The following is a 19,885-nucleotide window of genomic DNA, read 5'->3' as shown; positions in this document are numbered from 1 at the left end:
TTGCATCTAGGATTTTCCCCTCTTGTTTTGTACCTATTTTTTGATTACTTTTAAGCTCGCTGCTTTGCTTCTATACTGTTGCATGTATGCTCGTCCTCTCACTATTTTTAACCAGTGCTAGAACATTGTACTCATTTCACAGCAGTCACATGGATGAAGTCTGGTGCATGTGATTATACACAAGCCCCAGAGTAAAATGACTGTTTACCTCTTGTCATCCACCATCTGTGTTGCCGCTCTCGCCTGATTTTACTTTGAATCCTTGCCCTGTACTTGTTCATCCTGCTTCTGCCTTTAGCTTTCTTAATTCTATCGGAGCCTGCGTGTCTCATTCTTGCTTCCCTTCCTCATGCCCTTTCCTACCGGATTTTTATTTTAAAAAAATTCTGATACTTTTTTTTTTCTTTTCACTTCTTGCTAGGCTTTCCAACATCTTTACATTCATTTTGCTTTAAAGTGCTTTATATCTCAAGTTTGCCTATCTGAATTACAATGAACTCTTCCTTTCTTTATCCTTCTCTTCAAGAATTAAACACCTAAAGAGAGAAAATGTTTTGTGTCATTTCTGGTGCATGTCTCATTGCATTGTGTTTTTGTTTAATTATTTTTAATAAAAAGGCCATTAATCATTTATTTGGAATGAACCCTATAACATTCTGCCAGCTATCTGAGAAATTATAAAATTAGCACCAAATTCATAGATCAACTCCTAAAAATATCAGAAATTGTAAAGAAGCTGAACTCCTTCAACTTTTTTTTTTTTTTTAAACCTTTATTGTACCGTACAATCTTACACAGCTTCTGGCCTACAACCCAGGGGCCGGCCGCAACACAATCACGACAATAGTATAGTATATCTACAGGATAGCACCGCATATTGGCCGCCATTCTCGGGGTTCGGCTACTTCGCAATACATTGAAGGTACATCAGTCGCAAAAGCTTGCTGATCTATTTAGGTTTGGTTTTCTGTTTTATAACCATAAACAACGTAGAAAACGAAGAAACCACATTTAGGTCATCAAGTGTTTAAATAAATTTGCACTAACTGTGTCATGGAAGGTTTCCATAAAGTATATCTGCATTTACACCCTTAGGGCCGGCCGCAGCCGCAAGTTCTGTGAATGAACTCCTTCAACTTTTGAAAGGAAAGCTTTGAGGCCTTTCATGAAAGTTCAAACAAGTTAACCTACCAGTTTGAATGTGTTAAATGTCAGTTGTAGAAAACCTGGCACCATTGTGGGTCTATGCTGGTGCAAAATTTCTGGAGAAGAAAAGAAATCAGCAGTGGTTGTTTCAATTTTGTGTCGCTGCAGGTGGTGGAGTACACAACGCCAGGTGGGAAAAACCATCGAGGCCTGACGGTACTTGCAGCCTACCGAGAACTGGCGGGGCCAGAGTTACAGAAGTCGGGCAACCTCCAGTGTGTGCTGGCTGTAGGATGGTGTATTGAGCTGGTGAGTAAGGCTGTGTTATCTGCCACCCGATTGCGTCGTAAGGCAACAGATGTCGGCACTAGTGGGGAATAGGCTGGTCAAGTATCGGGCAGAGAACAAAGCACTAGTGGGGTATGGGGCTGGTCAAGTGTCGGGCAGAGTGTAAAGCACTAGTGGGGTATGGGGCTGGTCAAGTGTTGGGCAGAGTGTAAAGCACTAGTGGGGTATGGGGCTGGTCAAGTGTCGGGCAGAGTGTAAAGCACTAGTGGGGTATGGGGCTGGTCAAGTGTCGGGCAGAGTGTAAAGCACTAGTGGGGTATGGGGCTGGTCAAGTGTCGGGCAGAGTGTAAAGCACCTGATCAGTGAGTGCCTTAACAATAGCGAACAGACTATATGAGAAATCACTGGTGTTATCAAGTGCCCTTTAATATCAGACTTTACAATGAGGGCCTTTACCCTGCCAGCATACAACACGTTCACCCCCTTGCAACATGTTGTAATACAACGCATGCCTTTACCCCACAATGCTGTTGTCAAGTCTCATATTTTTCTGTAGCCATCTATCTCATCTATAATATGTGCTAACCACCCCCCTCCTCCCCCTTTTTCCCGCCTGTGTGCTGGAAGGCGGGAAACACCTGAACGAGGGCTCATCTTGTTTTTGGAAGTGAAGGCCAGGGGGCTTATTCATTGACTGGGAAACAGACTTTGGGGCTGATTCATTTCGTGTTTGTGGTTCACCGGATAAGGACAGCAGCATGTGTAACTGAGCCAAACTGGGTTCATTGGACACACTGTTTGAGAGTAAACCCACAGGCCCTTAGGAGAAGCCAAGTTTAAGAACAGCAAGCATGAATGGCTCAGCGCATGGTTTGGGCATAGGCAGAGACATTCACATTCAATAAGATGCTGAATCTCTGGGTTTTGTTGGCCCCCACAATGTTTTGGAGGGAAAACCCAGGAACCCCCTGCAAGGTTGACTTGGTACATAGTCCTCATTAAAAAAGACTGCTTAAGTGAAGCCACCTTCCTCTTTCTCATGGGGTCACTTTTTGGTAGAGATTGGGGTGAAGCTTAAGGAAAAAAAAAATCCTTCCTCTCCACAAGAACCCTTCCTGAGCAGTCTTTAGTGAAAACATAATCCTTACCAGTGGTTGAAAACCCAAGAAGGGAAAACCCTAAATAAATAATCCTAGAAGTTGCCATGACGAGTCTCATAAGAAACCTATTTCACTTGTATCTGTTAACTCTGAATTATGTTTTATGCTTCCCTGCAGCTCCAAGCATTCTTTCTGGTGGCTGATGACATCATGGACTATTCAGTGATGCGGCGAGGGAAGCCCTGCTGGTACAAAAAGGTGAGGTTCAGAGGGTGTAAATAGGTGCTGAAAGGTCTGTGGTTACTACAATCCCGGTAAGCCTTCCTAACATTATGCCAGAGGAAGCGGGCTCATTTAAAAGCAGCATATCACTTATTTGCTTCTGTAAATTAATCTAGTGTATATGTGTTACATTTATTTGTGATTTAGAATATGCACTTTGGTGACCACATAGTCTTCCCTTGAGAGATGAGACGTGCTTGTAAGTGGGAGCTCTTTCATTTGGCCACCCCTCTAAAGTGGGGGAAGATTGTCAGGAAGCCTTTTGGCAGAAAGCCTAGCCTGTTTAATAACCAGAACCATCTTTTTCAGTACTTTTTAAATCTGGTAGCCTGCTCTGCACCTTTTATCTGCTTGCAACATTTAATTTGGCAAAAAATGTCCAGCGCCCCAAAGTTCTTCTGAGGAGCTGCAGAATGCCATGGTCACACAATGGAACTTCATGGCTTTTTTATCTCATGTTCATTTTCACAGCCCCTTTGTCGCTGTTTTGTTGTTTCTGTTCATCCTTCATTCTTTCATTTCTGCCTTTTTTTCCCACCCTCGCTCTGTCTGGGACGAAAGTCTGACAAAATTAGTCCCAGAGCTCCCCACTGCCTGAAAGTAAGAAGATCTCCCTCCTCCTGCGTTCTAGCAGCTTTATTAGGTCTCGCGACCTATCGATGCGCGAGCGGAGCGAGAATTCAAGTGGCGAAAACATCATGAAACCACCAGCTTTTTGCTGGCGTTTTCATGAAGTTCATGTGAACCACGTGTTCAAACATGAACGCGCATCAGCCTCCCTCATTTGCCGCACAGCACATCAAAGGGCTTCGCCAAGCGTGCGCTCTGCGGCTTCTCGGCTTCTCCTCCCCTAATTACAGCCTTCCTTGCATTTCTCCTCCCCCTCCCCAGCCAGCTTCCCCCAGGCCGTGTTCCCTCATCCATCGCACCCCCTCCTCCTTCAGCTTTTGGAAAAATAAACATGCGTGTGATTAAATGTAGCATTTGAAAGTGGTAAAAGATGTCCGCATTATAAAACAAGCTGCTAGAATGACTGTTTTGCAAACTTGTGCTCACACCCTCTTGGTAGTACTGCTTTAGTAGGCTCGCAGTCTCTTCTGAGACTCTCTACCAGAGTTTCTTCCCTCGTAGCTGGAACAGTGACAGCAAAGCATTAAAAGAGGAGGAGATGACCATTATCATCAATTCCTATCATTTTCGTTTGCCCTAATCACAGGCCATGAACGATGATAGATTATTTCAGTTGACTGAATACGGCTCACCTATTTATTGATCAATGTATATATTTTTTTATTGAATCATTTAATTTAAGCAGGTTTTTAGTTATACACGGAGGTCTTTGAATTCGGACCCTGGCCTCTCTGATTAGCCACGCTCGCAGACACACACTTTGCCCAGCTTGCGAGAATACCATATTCATTTTGCTGCAGAAGAACAGACATTGCATAACAATGAGATTTGCTAATGAAATCAACTATCAACCTTGACTACATGTGTATTAAACGAAGACCTCGGAGTAAACGATCTTGCTTTTCTCTCTTCTTCCCTTTTCATATTGTTGCTGCTTCGCATTTTACGGCTTGCAGCAAATAGATGCAAATTAAAATGTGCAACGGCGGTTTGCTGCATATTACAAAGTAAAACATTTAATGCTAATAGAATTCAGGCACTGCACCGGCATCAGTGTTTGAAAGAGGCATAAATCGCCGCACAACAAGAAAGGCACAATTACGTAAGACAGGAAGTCGCCAAAACATTGACACATCAAATCGGCAAATGCAGTTTAGGTAAACAGACCGTGAACTGCTAAGGAATTAGTTTTGTACAAACAGAGCTATGGTGAGCAGCACTCACGTCAAACAGAAATGGACTAAAAAACAACGTGAAACAAGCATTGGCATTGCCAATAGGTCTCGCTTGTGGGACCTTATAAGTATTTAGTTTTGCAGCACAATATCCGATTATGCAACAAGGATATTGTGCTGCAAAACTAAATACTTATAAGCTCCCACAAGCGAGACCTATTGGCAATGCCAATGCTTGTTTTAAAAGCGCTTGGGTTTACTGTGGTTAATTCTTTTGCATTGGCTCCAGGTTGGATCTCATCTCCAAGAAGATAGGCCATTGAGAATGGGGATGGCTTCTGCCTACCCTTTCCTGAATCCTGACAGCAGTCCATACACTGATGGTGCACATGCAACTGGAGTGACAAGAGCATGTGTGGTGATCCCCGCTTTAACCATCTCCTCTTTTCCAGGGTGGCATAGGCCTGAGTGCCATCAACGACTCCTTCCTTCTTGAAGCATGTATATACCGCCTACTTAAGAAATACTGTCGCCAGCAGCCCTATTACCTCAACCTGCTTGAGCTCTTCCTACAGGTAAGGGTTGCCAATCTGCTCTTTCCCTTTCTTACTTGATCTCTGCCCTGTGTTTTTCTTCTTACCCTCTCTTCTCCTCAGCTTTCTCTCGCTTCTTGACTTTTCATGCTGTCTGTACAGTTTCCCTTCTCCTCCCATTCAGTCCACTGCATCTCTTTTCACGCTTACTCGATTTTCCTTAGTAGACTTGTTCGTTCACTCTGTTGCAGCCTACGCTGCATCCCTTGTGTGGTTTACTCTATCACTTTTTTTATAATCCTAAAATTACGATCACCATTTTTGTTCTCCATCACTCTTGTCCTTTTTTAAAGGCATGATGTTAATGGTCCTTTGTCTGTTTACTCTGTACTTACCACCATAGGTACATTTTGTATTTATTTCATTCCATTGTGTTTGTTCTACTCTGTGTTCCCCTGCCTGTTCTGCCTTCCTTTCCTAGGCCGAAGCATGTACTCTGACCTTTTGCAGTCTTGCCATGTTTTGCAGGTGGTCGTACAATAAACTATTTTGTAAAATTGAACCAGTGTTTGTTTCTTTCGCACAGACTTCCTACAATACTGAACTTGGCCAGTCCTTGGATATAAACACAGCAGAGCCCGGCAAGGTTGACTTTACCCGGTTCACAGAGCAGAGGTGGGTGTGATGGATGAGAGAAGGAGCCTGGGATCCTTGTACATTTGAGGAGGGGGTTAGAACTCCATAACCCAGTACTGTGACTGGTGGAAGTTGTACTGTGAGCACATTGGTCCAGGAACCCTGTACTGTGAATGAGAATGGAATGCTATATTGTAGACTCTGTCTGTAACAACAGTCTGCATTCTTCACCACAACTTTAAAGATCGCTCCCCTGCCAGTCACATGCTCGAAAATGTATTCTCCCACATCCCCCTGCCCGACCATCTTCCCCAAAACTGTTCAGATGATCAAGTGGGTAGTCAACTCAACTTCAGACTGTCCCTCCCTTTCTCTAAAAGTTTACTTCTATTCTGTTTTTCACTCCCCAAGTTTTTACACTGTAAATATTTACAAGTCTTTTAGTTGAACGATACTAATTAGATAAGCAACACATTAAACTCTTGCTGTAAGGGGGGGGTCCCATTGAAGCATACAAAAAGTGGTTGATGGGGTGCTTTCATCAGTCATTGGTGTACTCTAGGCTGCATCCCAGTCTTGTCATTATTTTGCGCAGCAGGCCATCCGGTTGGACCCAGCCCTGCGCAAATCAGTCTTGCTCTTCTTTAGTGGGAAGTGTCCAGCTAAACCACCAGGCCAGGTTCCTCCTGAAGCGGCACACAAGGACATAAGACTGGTATCCCCCTGATTGGAGCTCATCAGTTAGGGGCAGCTTGGTGCCAGTGGCGTAGTGTACACGGGACCCACGTCTGGGATACCCTTCCTAAGCCACCCGCATGAGGCACTATAACCAGCAGCGAGGTGGTCCAAAAAGCACATCCACTGGTTTCTCCCTAATGAACTCCTGGCCACCGAACACTGCATTGTGCCATTTGTGTCCCTGAGAAAGGTTGAAGACAATTGAGCATAACCATTTATTACCCTCAAAAGGACAGATTCATTCTTGTTTCAAAAGAGCTCTTCCAAGAGCTTCTTGGACACACTGTGACAAATTGTATGTGACTAGGAAGGGTTTTCTCAGAACCATCTAATGCTTTCATTGAACTTCAGTAAATCTGTCATTGACTCGAAACACAGAGTGCAAATTCAGATTTCTATCCATAACATGTATTTCTGGAAGGATGTATATTGAAGTTCTGCCTTCCATCTTTAAGCTACTTGGTGTAAATAGTTCTGGTTTGTTGGAATTCCCAAAACCTTTTTAGGGAAGGCGTCAGTACTTTATTGCTTGTATGCCGAAGCACTCACACACACGTGTGTCTGTGTGTATATAAAATATATCTATATATATCTATATATATATATATATATATATATATATATATCTATGTATAGGTAGTTACAGTTAGGACCTAGTATCCATAGGAACAGCATTTTTTGACTTGTCTATAACTTTGGTGTTGTTTGACCAATCTTCATGAAATATTCCCAAAAAAGAGTCAAAGTAGGTTCTGTATGTCATGGAAAGTTTGGGGGTGACCTGCAGTGGGTACCGAGAAATAGGGGCATGAAAAAAGGGTGCATTTGTAATTTTAATTCCCATAGGAACTCGTTGCCGAACCTACAGCCCAAACAGCTGGACGGAATTACACCAAATTTGGCAGGTAGGCAGATGTACTTTTTCAGATTGTGCTTTTTGTTGTTTGGTGTAAATCCGTTCAATAGTTTTTCAGAAATGTAAGAAGAAAAGATAGCTATATCCCTGGTTGCGAAGCCTTCCCCCCCCCCAAAAAAACGAGATTGTGTAGGGAAATACACCGCTCTGATTGGCTGCCACACTTTAACAAGGAAGGGTTGGCAGCCATTTTGGGACTTTGCTTCACAGAGTCCTAAAATAAGTGAAAATAAAGAAAAAGGGGACAGGCTAGAAATACCCTGACCTCCAAGCCATTCTCTTGGGCTCCCCCTGGGATCCTGCCACGGCATAAAAGCATTTTTTTTAAATAAAAAAAAATTTGAAAATTTACATTTGCTGTGTTATTCGCATATTTACTGCTGCAAAAAAAAAAAGCATGCTTTGCTTTCAAATAACCCCCGGGTGGGCCAGGTCCCGGGGGCATATAATAAATATAGGAGGGGTGCACACAGGGCCCCCTTCCTCGGGCTGTTCAAAGCCAGCTCCCTGGGACAGTTTTTGTTATGAATGTGGCCGGGCCCACTGGACCTGTCCGCAGCCCCATGGACCGTCACCTCCCCAGGACTTTGTCCAATTATGTGGGGGGCGGGGTGCCCTCGCGGACCCCAGTCATGGGAACCAACACCTCCCTGGGTCTAATTTACATAATATGCGGGGCTTGTTGACCCCCCCCCTCCCCCGCCCTGTGGACTAAAATTTGAACAAAGCGTGGGAGGGGTCCCCCCCCCCTCTTTCTCCCCCCCCCCCCCCCCCCCCCACGCAGCTCAGGGAACCGCCACCTACCTGGGAGACGCATACATTAATTAAGGGGGTTCATTACGGACCCCCAGCACCATGGACCACCACCTCCCTGGAACAAATATGAATAAAGGAGGGGGCCTCATGGCCCCCCTCCCGGAGCCCTACATAGCCCTTGCGAAACACTGCTCGGCTTCATTTAAAATGCTCTCGCTTTCACGAAGCTGAGCAGATTGCTTTTGGTCAGAGGGAGCTGCAGCTCTCTGTCCAAAAGCAATGGTGGCTCCTGCAGGAATATATAAATATATATGGCGTGTAATAGCTGGAGTGCCTTGAGGCGGGAAGGGCAACATTTTGTTGGCTTGCACAGCAGCGTGGTGGGTGAAGATGAAAGGGGCAATCGAAGGCCTTGCTTCTTTTGTTGCCTTGTTACAAAATCTAGCATGGGGACTATTTTAGTTTGCTAAGCAGGTGGGGGGTTTATTATCTGCATAGCACCGGGTATGTACCTCTTCCTGAGCGATGTGAAAAGTCTTTCTTTTAGTAGCTTTGGATAAGCCTTTGGCTCAAGGGGTTGCCGTACAGCGCTATTGAGGTGAAACTTAAAAAAGAGGAAACTTAAGGAGGCACATTGATTATTGTGGTAGAACAAGGTCCTTAGGGCTGCTTTGCCCCGCTTGTGAACAGTAGTTTTGCTAAACTGCACTCCAACTACTTGTCTGCTCTTGATTTTATATATTTTCTTTTAATTTTCATTAGAATTATTATTATTATTTTTTTTTTTTTTTTTTTTTTTTATAGGTACAAAGCCATTGTTAAATACAAAACGGCCTTCTATTCGTTCTACCTTCCAGTTGCTGCAGCCATGTACATGGTGAGTGGACAAGCAGTGTTTATCTGTGCAGGCGGAGCGTGCCTGTATTTCAGTTTCTCCTTTGATTCCCAGGCTGACCAAGGATAAAGAGGGCGAATATTGTTGTATAGCTTTTTAGTAGGTGGTTACAGTCCCCTAAGGAAAATATTTTAGCAAATTATTTTGCCCCTCACTAGTCCGTCCCCTATGTTGCTCCCCCAGATTGTCAGTTACTTCCCCCAGTACTCCTCATCCCGCTCTTCCTACCCCAGCTCCCTCTGTTACTCCCCGCTGCAGTCTCCTCTTTGCTGCTCCTTGGCATTGAGCAGCTCTGCTTACTCAACCTCTCCATTTTTGTACCTCATTATTTTCTTTTTGTTCTTTGAATTGTCTTTTTCAAAGGAATCGATAGCTACGTGATCGATAATTTCTCTATAGCATGTTTTTGCACGCTTTTCAGGTTGTTTATAACCATCTTAGCGAAATGGCTTAAACGTAAATAAAACGGCCACCTCCTCATCGTGGCTCCTATGTCCTCACGCAAGAGCCAGCCATTCTTCCATTTTGGATATTTGGTTTATGTGCTTATTTATTTCTGACTCAGGGTGTTCTGCAGTGGTAATGAGCAATTGTAAAGCCAAAGAGTACGCCATAGCCTTTCAAGTCCTTTTAGCTATACCACTACATACGTGTGTATGTGGTTTTTTTCTTCTTAAATTTGCATGTATATTTGGGGATGCATTGTCAGCTTTTGAAATAAAAATCACTAATCTTGGTTTTTTTTCTGCATGTGTTAGTTAGCATACATTAAAAAAATAAAAGGATTCAGCGAACATTACAGATTTGTTAAATTTAGCAAGTTTCTGCACACATTTGTATCTGAACCAGTCAGAACTTGACGTTTTCACACTAGAACCACTGTAAGTAATGCAGAATGAGCTCACAGCTCATTGTATTTCTTTTGGTAGCTCACCCTAACCGTTTAGGTTTTGGGGTAACGAACTATATACACAAATCTGAGCTTTTTCAACACTATTCCCTATTCCACTATTGCCTTAGAGGCAAACCTGTCCCACAAATGCACTGCAAATAGGTAGACAAATATTTGGTGCTGCAGGAGTCGGAGGCTGCTTGTCCTAAGTGCAAAATAAATTATAGCTGCTCGGCCTTGTCGCCATATAATGTCTTAGACTTTGTGGCTTTGGGAATTGCCCAACCCTGGCTGACAATGTTTTTAAGTCCTTCGATGCTGATGACTGAACCGCTCCGTCATCAGCTGCGGTGGCGCTGTGCTCGGCACGCCTGCGCGGCGCGGATTCCGCGCCTGCGCTGTGCGTTCTATTGAGCGGGGCGGGCCATGACGGAACCGCTCCGTCATCAGCACAGCTCAACCGAGGCTGGTGACGGAGCGGTTCCGTCACCAGCATGCGGCCGCCCCGCCCCCTTGGCACTGCGGCGGAATAGCTGCCTCAGCGAAGGAGTTAAAAAAATAAATAAAAAAAAACAATGTTTACTGTGCACCTCCATGTAATCCTCACTGGCTCCCCAGTTTCCTCATTAAAACCTCCCAGGACCTTTTTAAAGTTTCGAAACGTTTTTGGCAGAACTTCATTTTGTTAGATCCTGTTAAAAAGGATCTCTCTTGACGCCACAGGGTAGCAAGAATCCTTATGCATCGTAGAATAAATGTAAAAAAACAGTTTTTATTATTATTAGCATCACATACACACAGCAAAGAGAATACACATGGAGTGAAACTATAAGCTCAAGGACAAAAGCAAAGAGTTGTGCTTCTGCAGAATGTGTTGACTATTCCTTCTTTCCCCAGGCTGGCATTGACGGAGAGGAAGAACATGAACATGCGAAAGCCATACTGCTGGAGATGGGCGAGTTTTTCCAGATTCAGGTACTGGGCACTACCCGGTTATGAATTGAAAAACAGTAGAGGGGGCCTGAATCTAAGAATAGATGTCAAGGGAGGGAACAACCCGCCAGGGCGAGAATACTAACAAGAAAAACATGAGAAGGGTGTTCCCTAGATACTATGAGAACAAAATTCTATTTTCACTTTTAACTTGCCCACATAATCACAACAGAAACAAATGTATTCAAAAAAGTTTCTTTTAGGTTTATTTTTCATATATATATATATATATATATATATATATATATATATATATATATATATATATATATATATATTTATTTTTTTTCATAGAAAACTAATTTCATTTAGACAGTGTAATGACATCTGAAGAACATTTCTCAATCATATACAAAATTACAATATAAAAACTAGGACACACAATAATAATTAAAGGAGGCACACAGTACATTCACTCGTCTATTCAAGCATACCTATTATACCATCAGATGCATGCACAAACATTCCCATACATATCACACCACACAAAAAAGCGCCACTACCCGGTTATGTAATCGAAGGAGGGGCTGATTGTGAGAATGCTTTCACTCGTCCTAGTTGGCGAGAGTGTGAATCGTTTGAGATGACCCCTAGATCTGTCCTTGTGAGTGTAACTCATGCACAGTTTGAGAGCTCTCTGAAGGTAGAGGTGTGAAGCTCCAAGGGAGAGCTGAGCCAGAAAGGAGCCATGGACCTGCTGAGCCTTAAGAGCAAAACTACCAGCTGATCCATTGCTAACCCGTCATGTTTCCTAGAAATAGCTTTCACTTTGTGGTCTGCTTATAAGTAAACCTACATATTCTTTGTAATTAAACCTGTTCAGTTCCCGTTTTATTAGTACTCTTGTCCGTTATGCAAGGTGATGCTCCTTTTTTTTTTCACTAGACAGGGTACAGGCTTAACTAGCACACCCACTAATGTTCAATATATTGTAAACTAGATTATCATAGATTTCTTTTAAGAAACAATAGAATCCAAAAATCATCTGATAAATGTTAGGCAGTCAGATATAGACAATGTCCAATTCTTGTATTGTATCAACGGATTCAGAGATCCAAACCAGGTAGTGTTTCTTCACATTCTTTATTAAAAGTTCATATATAAATAAGACTTCTCAGCTCACACCGTCGACAAGTGTTTCGTCTCTTGCAGAAACTTTTTCAAGGCTGGAAGTGGCAAACAAATCATACAATAAATAATTCATAATTATGCAGAATAAACATACTTTAAGTAGGTGTCTGCATAAAAGCCATAGAGTCCAGTTTACACTTCATCGTTAAATTTATTGAAGGTTATCCTACTATTAATATGTTGTGCGAAGCCGCGGTAAGTGTGGCTGGTCATAGCTGTATATATACTTTTTTCTTTTATATATTTTCTATAGCTTTTATGCAGACACCTACTTAAAGTATGTTTATTCTGCATTTTGGATTGAAAGACCGTATTACACAGATATGTACTACCTGAGCATTTATTCCTATGACTCAGGTCACGTTAGTTGGTGTGCTAGTTAAGCCTGTACCCTGTCTAATATGAGTTGCACCTTGTGTGATTAACAACACTCCTGGTGGTGAGTGTTTATCAGGCTATATGAGCACCCAAAATTGGCTGGTGAAACATCCATGAAAAATTCATAAATTCACGTAGAATTTTGTAAACTTGAGACCTATTACTATATGTGCGGACGTTTCTCCTTGTTAAGGGGGACACTACCACCAACCTCTCTGTAACTAAACTCCTTTTTTTTTATTTTACTTTTTAAATGATTTTTATCAAGCTGTACAATGAAATCAGTAGAGTGAAGTTCGTTTCCTTTATTTGGTCATCAACAGTATTAAGTATGCACTGTTCGAAGAACAATCTTCATGACTCTTTGACAGAAGAATAAATCAAAGTGCTGGTCCAAAGAAGCTTCAGTTATACTTGTATTGTATTCATTCATACATATATAAAGGTGTGAACCTATAGTGCAGACGACTGATGCAGTGTACATAGTTGTTCAACAATCATTATAATGCAAAGGCATCACTGCGTGATCCCAATGGTTGTGTGTATACTCGAGTTTCCAAGACTAAAAGGAGGCCTACCGTATTGGTTCAATTCTAGGTATCAACCAATTGGGAATGTTTTCAGTGTTTCGGCCCAAGCAATTTATAGGGGGGTCTCCTCGGGACGTCATCAGACGATCACACCTCTGTGAAATGAAACCGAGAAACTTAGTCATTGCACAATTACTTATTATGTAAGCCCAAAGCAGTGGCAACTCTGAAAAGTCCACTGTCCAATGATGGTCTTGATGCGTTCAATCAATTCCTAAAATAGACTTGGATTAAGTAGAATACGGCGGGCCAAAACCATTAGCCAAACCTAACGTCTTATCATTACAACTTTAAAACAACTCTAAGTTGGCACCATGCTATCATGCCAAAAGTGCTCTTTAGGCTGGGGTTAAGTGATTTTAAAGCGCACATGAATGCGTGGCTGGGGCCACAGTGTCCCCAGGAGGGAAACACCACTATGAGAATATTACCTGCTGTTCCCATATCCAACTAGAATGGCACCCAAATAGGTTATACCAAAACGTATCATGTCAAGCATGTGGCATCCAAGTTATCCAAAGTGCCACAGTAAAATGCTTACATTGATTGATAGGAATATAGCATGTAATAGTTGCTGTGTCACCTCACAGTGGGAAATGCCCAAAGAGGCATGCACAAGACTCGTTAGTGCCACGCTATACCCGTGCAGTAGCCAGGCGGGTCACAACTCCATGATAATCCAATGTGAGCTAAGTCTGTGGTTACAACAATCCCAAGAATGGATCAGACTAAAAGTTTTGCATCATTTGATATACATAGTTACCCAGGTCTTGTGGGCGTATTGGGTTGTCCTTATGATTAATGTATAACTTCCGTTAATTGAGCACCATGTTTGGCCTGAGGCAACCTTGGCTCGTCCATCTATCCAAAGATGTTCTAGTGGAAATGGGATATCACAGGCAGAGATTTAAAAGCCAACGTTCCTCGAGTATAGTACCTGTTCACAGCCCTAACAATGGTTTTTGTAAGAATTAGTTGAACTAGCGACCCAGTCCTCCTAAGGTTGGTCCTTTGGTACCTTTTACGGCTTGTACGTGGGGAAATAGCTAGTAGCAGTCACACTTCTATTGTTGGAGGACACCATGGGAAGTCTGTAGTTAAACTGGGACCTGGTTCTTGCAGGATGGTTGCACGATGGGACTAGAAATGACGCTATTGTGTAAATCGTACAGGCTAATAAATAATTCTAGTGGTTCCATAAGCTTCCTACTTTCTGCACCATTCCACCCCTCTGGGAGGACTTAAACCCACAGAGGATGCCGTGGAAGAGGACTTCATCCTAGATACTAGGGGGGGGGGGGGGGATTCAGGTGCCTCCCGGAATGGAACTGTGGTCACTTTCCTTTGCAATGTTATGTGATCGCACCTCAACTCTTATGATTCTCTTCAGTGGATCTCTGGCCTGTGGCAACCTTCTGACTCCTGGACACTGTCTCAGTGTCCTCACACAGGACCCAGTCAACTGGGGTTTCTGCAGGTCTTCTTGTGGGTCAGGTGTACAGTGGCTCCTCCTGGCAGCTGCAGTCCAGTGATTTGGCTGGCTGGGCAGCTCTCCTCCTGTCTGATGGTCAAAGCAACGAGATGGATCACCAGGCTTCCCGTACTTGGTACAGACTAAGGAAAGAATCGCTCTGTCACGGTTTAACTTGGGGTACAGGTTCTTCCACTCATTAGTGGTGTGCAGGCCTCTTCACTGTCCAGATGACCAATCCAAGAGAAAAGGCGAGATAATGGCGGCGTGGGACAGTACATACACCTCTCGTTGGTAGGTGTCCAATGCCGGAGGTTGTAGATTCTCTACTGGAGCAATAGCCTGTCCTTGATACTAGCCAGTTTTGTGCAGACTTCTGTGCCCAGAATCTGCAGTGAGACAGGTTTACCACTGTTGCCAAGTGGGATGACCAAACCACAGGATGTGGTGAACTGCTCTCACCTAGGGCACGGTAATCCTATAGTCTGCAAATTAAATCACTGGAATCCTCCGAACCCTCCTTTCAGATGTACAGATTTCCAATAATGGGGGCAGAAATAGGGGTGTGTGCAGGCTGGCATCTCACCGGTTCAAACAAACATGACAACCATTTTATGCGTTGTGCTCAGTGTCTCAATGTACTCCATTATTCGCTTGTCCATTTGTGAAAAACCACAACCCAGGATAGGTGTACCCAGCCCCACGACTCTGATATTTACTAATGACATGGACCACTGCTAGCTGGCTCATTTGTTTGTCAGTTTCACTTGACTTAGCAAACCCTGGGTAAAGCAGGACAACAGAGCTTTCCCAAGTCATGCAGGGGACTTTTGTCCACCCCTCATTTATTAAATCTACACTGTACTTCTTGGAGTTCATTATTACGTTAGAGCATCTTCAACTGAGCTGTCATTTCTAATCAACCAATTGCATCCTTTCTTGGAGGCAGCCTAAAATGCAAGCTTGATTTGACATCTGGAGTCTAAAGTTGCTACAAATTGGTGTTGGGCCCTTGATCTGCCCACTGTTTGTCACATGTGCTTCCAACAACAGTACCTCTGTCTAGATGTATCTTGTTTTATGCACACACTGTTTCTCCCATAGGCCTTGAGATAGAACTTACATTGTTGCTCTTTTCTTGTAGGATGATTTCCTGGACTGCTACGGTGACCCCACTGTGACGGGCAAGATTGGCACAGATATCCAGGAGAACAAGTGTAGCTGGCTAGTAGTGGAGGCCTTGAAACGCGTTTCAGCTGAGCAGCGGCAAACCCTGGAGGTAGTGTTGCATGACACGCTTGGATGTATATTCCACAATACACCACATACTAGAAGTAAACAAGCTTTGGAGCTTTTTTGTTTTGGCTCCACACACCTCTGCCATGCCTCTTAGAAACTATTTTGGAGGTTTGTTTCTACATTGATGTGTACGGGTGTGGTATTATTTGTATGCTTGGAACTATTCACGGGCATAGTTGTCAATCACATGAATTGACCATTCTGGCTGCTGGTATATTCTTTGTCAAAGACTTTTGTGGCTGGTCAGGCACCCCTTTCAAGCTACCTCATGCTCTTGACAGCCTAAGAGTTCTCTAGGGTGCCATCTTCTCATGCATATGCTTGAAGTGGAACCTTCTCTAAAGGGTTTAATAGCTCTGTGTTGAATATGTACATTTAAGGGTTAAAGTATTACATACTAATATCACCATAAACCGCTTGCTAGCACTTGTAGTTTTTTTTTTTTTTTTTTTTTTTACAAGCGTTGGTCTTCATGTGTCTGCATCGGTTGGTAAATGTGCTCCTGATGCACTGGAAAAGTGGCTCATGTGGAGGGACTGGACTTTGAAGTTTTCCCTGAGGGACATCCTCGATTCTTTCACTGCAGCTTCATTGAAGGAGTGCATAGATACTCCTCATTTCATCTCCTCAGTATTTTGGAGTGCTTTAAATTTTGCAATTAGTATTTTAGTTTTTTTTTTTCCTGCAAGATCCATGCAGTAGTCCAATTTTTATTTTGTAGGTTTAGTCTACTAGACAGTCCAAGCTGTCTGTCTGGAGAAAAGACCTATTGTCAGCTTACAGTAGGCTAGAGCCCACCCCTTGCGTACCATTGGTTAGGTTTATTGTCACTCTCATTTACCTACTTTTTAATTGTTCGCTTGTGTGGGATTTAATACCTCTGCTTGTGTTTGTCCCTCCCCTGGATCATGGATCATGGCCTCATTACTTGTGTCCGTTCACTGCTTACGTTTCCAGCACAGTGTTTCTTTTTGGTTACGCGCTCCATGAGTGGACGGATTTCTTTGTCATGGGTTCTTCGTGTATTTCCGTACCACCGCCCCCCATACCCGCTCCATGCTGCCACATGTATTTTGTGCTTCTCTCCTGCCTCCTGTTCCTTTCTCGCTTGTGTGCTTCTCCCTTGCGTGACCCCACATGTCCCCAGTTGCTGCTTGCCTCCCTGCCTTTCTTTTCGGAGGACCAGGCAGCAGATTGCTGCTGGCTTGGCCACACTGCCTTTAAAAGGCTTTTGACATGTATATGTTACCGATCCATTCTGGATCGGTAAATAAAATAATGCCGGAGTCATTTTGATGATTTTTTTTTTTTTTTTATGATCATGAAAGCTTTTAGCCAGGCTCCATTAAAACGTCTGGGAGCTTCTCCTTAATCACATAGCCTCCGAATGGCTTATTTCATTGCACCATTTAATAAGAACTGCAAAGATTTCACTTGCCTGTTTTGAAGCACTTTACAAGAACAGGGATCATGCCACTGCCAGTTCATATAAGGAACACCATTGCTTGCTGAAGCTATCTGTTTCCTAGAGCCTGTTTTTACAGTTCATACATAGAATCTGGCTCTCCTTTGAATAACTACATTCTCCCTTCACCATTTTATTAAATCCTTCTAAACTAAAGTGAACTTGGTCATTACAACAGTAGCCAGAAGATATTTAATACATACTGTACTCACTTATTCTATACACCCTGACACAAATTTGAACAGTCAGGTATTTAAGGTCTGCCCAACACTATTCTTTAGAATTCAAGCATCTAAACACCCTGGCTTGTCCAGTGATCTACGATTGTGAGATGAGGCAGAAAATGTGCGCAAGATTAGATTAGTATGTCTAAGGGGGATGACTTGATGCTTATCCTCACAATATTGTTGATGATAAAGATTTAAAAATAAATAAAAGACTTACCTGATGCTGTCTGCTGCCTCGCCCCTGAGTGCTCCTCTGCTCCCAGCAGTCCCTGGAACACATAAGACTCCTCATCCAATCCAGATGCTGCTCTCATGCTATGCCTAGCAAGAGAACAGAGTAGGGATCGGCCTGAGTGGGCTGGTTTGATGCTCGCTCAGGCAGTCTGTGCTGTTTCTCAACTTGGCTGTGGAATACAGCTGGGTTGGAGAAATCCAAGTGCGCATGTTTGTTTGGCCGGTCTAAAACGGCTGGCCAAACAGACATGCACACGTTTAGCAGTGCATACCACTCCTCCTCCCAGTGTCAGTCAGGATGGCCCGGCCTAGAATCTGCATGCCGGGCAGAGCAAGGAAAAATAAAATGGTGTTTTCATTTTATTTTTCCTTATTCACTGCTCAGAAAGCAGTGGGGCGGCGCTCCTCCGCCTTAACGGAGGAGTCACTGTTGCCCAACTCTTGGGGGGGAAAACATAGTATTTTATTTACAAGAAAGGACAGTCAAGGTTAAAGTGACTACTCTGAAAATGCAGAGCAACGTTTTAAAGTCAGTTAGGAGAACACCAGTGCTAAACCAACCTCTAGAGGCATCATGAGGCCATATTGTTGGTGCTAAAAGAAACTACAATGCCACCTGCATCTTGGAGGTACCAAGTAAAAAAATTATGTTTTTGCACAAGGTCATAAAATCTATTCCCTCAAACATCACAATAGGCCTGGCAGTGTTGCAAAGACCTTAGCTTCAGAAATGCTTTTCCATGTTCATTCTTAACAACGAAACTAGTTGTCTGGTGACACTGCGTGTCTGCCAAAAAAGCACATGGTGATGGCTGCGTTCACACCAATGAGTCAGTTCTCTAAGGCAGAGAAAGAATCGAGATTTCCAACCTATCTGAACTGTTCCCGGCACCAATCCTCAGACTGCCATTGATAGTATCCCCAGATGTCTTGGGGTTGCGGAATTCCTCCTTCCAGCAAAACATAGCACCAAAGCCTTAAAGCATACTAATCTCCTTTTAAAAAAAACTGGCAGTGGGCGGCATAATCCAGTCCGCTATCATCTGACCTCCAGCTCCCTGATCTGCAACATGATCATCAAAAGTGAGATCAAGGAATAGCTTAATTTCTTATGGTGTCTTGCAGCATTCTTCCAACCTTCACATTATAAGAGCCAACAAATGCACCCAAAATTTGCCAAAGTTCATCTACTGGTGGATGAAGCATCAGTTGAGCCTGACTGGTCCTGAAAATGGCTCCAGTAGAGAGAAATTTTCCTTTCAGTTGGCGACTTACCTCTGTGCATGCCACACAGCTGTAAAAACCCTTAGTACTTTGATCGATTAAGACATTTCCATTAAAAAGCTAATTACTGCACTTGTTAATACGGCAACCCTTTAGGACCTGAGACTCTGGAGCATCCTTCTTTTAGTGCAGATGCACAAATGGATTTAATCACACCTCGAGGACGTAGTGAAACCTAAAGAATCCAAAACCAGTTACCTAGACTGTCTGATCCTGAATAAAGCTGGTCTCATTCATCTGACCCTGAAGAATGCTTCTGGTTGCAAGAGGCAGAAAAGGAACAATTCATAGTACCATGCAAAGTGACATCTTTTGAGAGCAAGATTTCAACACCGCTGCAGAAAATAGCACCACACTGCAGGCACCATCTGTAAGAACTTGGAATGAGACTAGAAAACTTCTCAACCTGACCAAAACCAAGAATCATGGAGGTAAAACTGTCTGATTTGAAATTACTTGAATCCCCGTTTAAAAGTCTGCCTACCTGGGACCTTCATAAAACTATACTGTACAATTAGGCCTTCGACCAGGCCAAACTCGAACCATTATTCTAGTCACCCCTCTCTCTCAAAGCACCATCACTTTCCTCGGAGGCCAAGATTTCTGAGACACGAGGCCCCTCCATACAGTTGGAGAGTGCTGCGTAAAGAATTCACCTTGAGAGCTAATATGCGAATGATATAAGCGCTATGAGTTAGTGCTACAAAGTGGTCTTTGGCAACCTGTCTGTGCGTCCTGAGATCAATAGGATTAAGCGCAGTCTGCAGTAAGCTTAAAAGAGTGCGTTGTCATGGAGAGATGTGCATCAGAATTTACCCTTTTTATG

General features: G+C 43.3%; 1 protein-coding gene across 5 annotated transcripts in view; it reads left to right on the top strand.

The window, feature by feature from the left end:
- FDPS (farnesyl diphosphate synthase) overlaps nucleotides 1–19,885 on the top strand; it is a 152,193-nt gene that overhangs the window by 117,166 nt on the left and 15,142 nt on the right. For all 5 annotated transcript variants that reach the window (XM_078670023.1, XM_078670022.1, XM_078670021.1 and 2 more), the window contains 7 exons: nucleotides 1,315–1,455; nucleotides 2,712–2,792; nucleotides 5,074–5,196; nucleotides 5,741–5,829; nucleotides 9,005–9,077; nucleotides 10,885–10,962; nucleotides 15,695–15,829. In XM_078670023.1, the coding sequence (XP_078526149.1) occupies nucleotides 1,315–1,455; nucleotides 2,712–2,792; nucleotides 5,074–5,196; nucleotides 5,741–5,829; nucleotides 9,005–9,077; nucleotides 10,885–10,962; nucleotides 15,695–15,829 (720 nt within the window). The remainder of the gene's footprint in view (nucleotides 1–1,314; nucleotides 1,456–2,711; nucleotides 2,793–5,073; nucleotides 5,197–5,740; nucleotides 5,830–9,004; nucleotides 9,078–10,884; nucleotides 10,963–15,694; nucleotides 15,830–19,885) is intronic.

Source organism: Lissotriton helveticus, chromosome 12 (genome assembly GCF_964261635.1).
Source record: "Lissotriton helveticus chromosome 12, aLisHel1.1, whole genome shotgun sequence".
NCBI lineage: Eukaryota > Metazoa > Chordata > Amphibia > Caudata > Salamandridae > Lissotriton > Lissotriton helveticus.
This window is presented reverse-complemented; position numbering and strand designations above follow the sequence as displayed.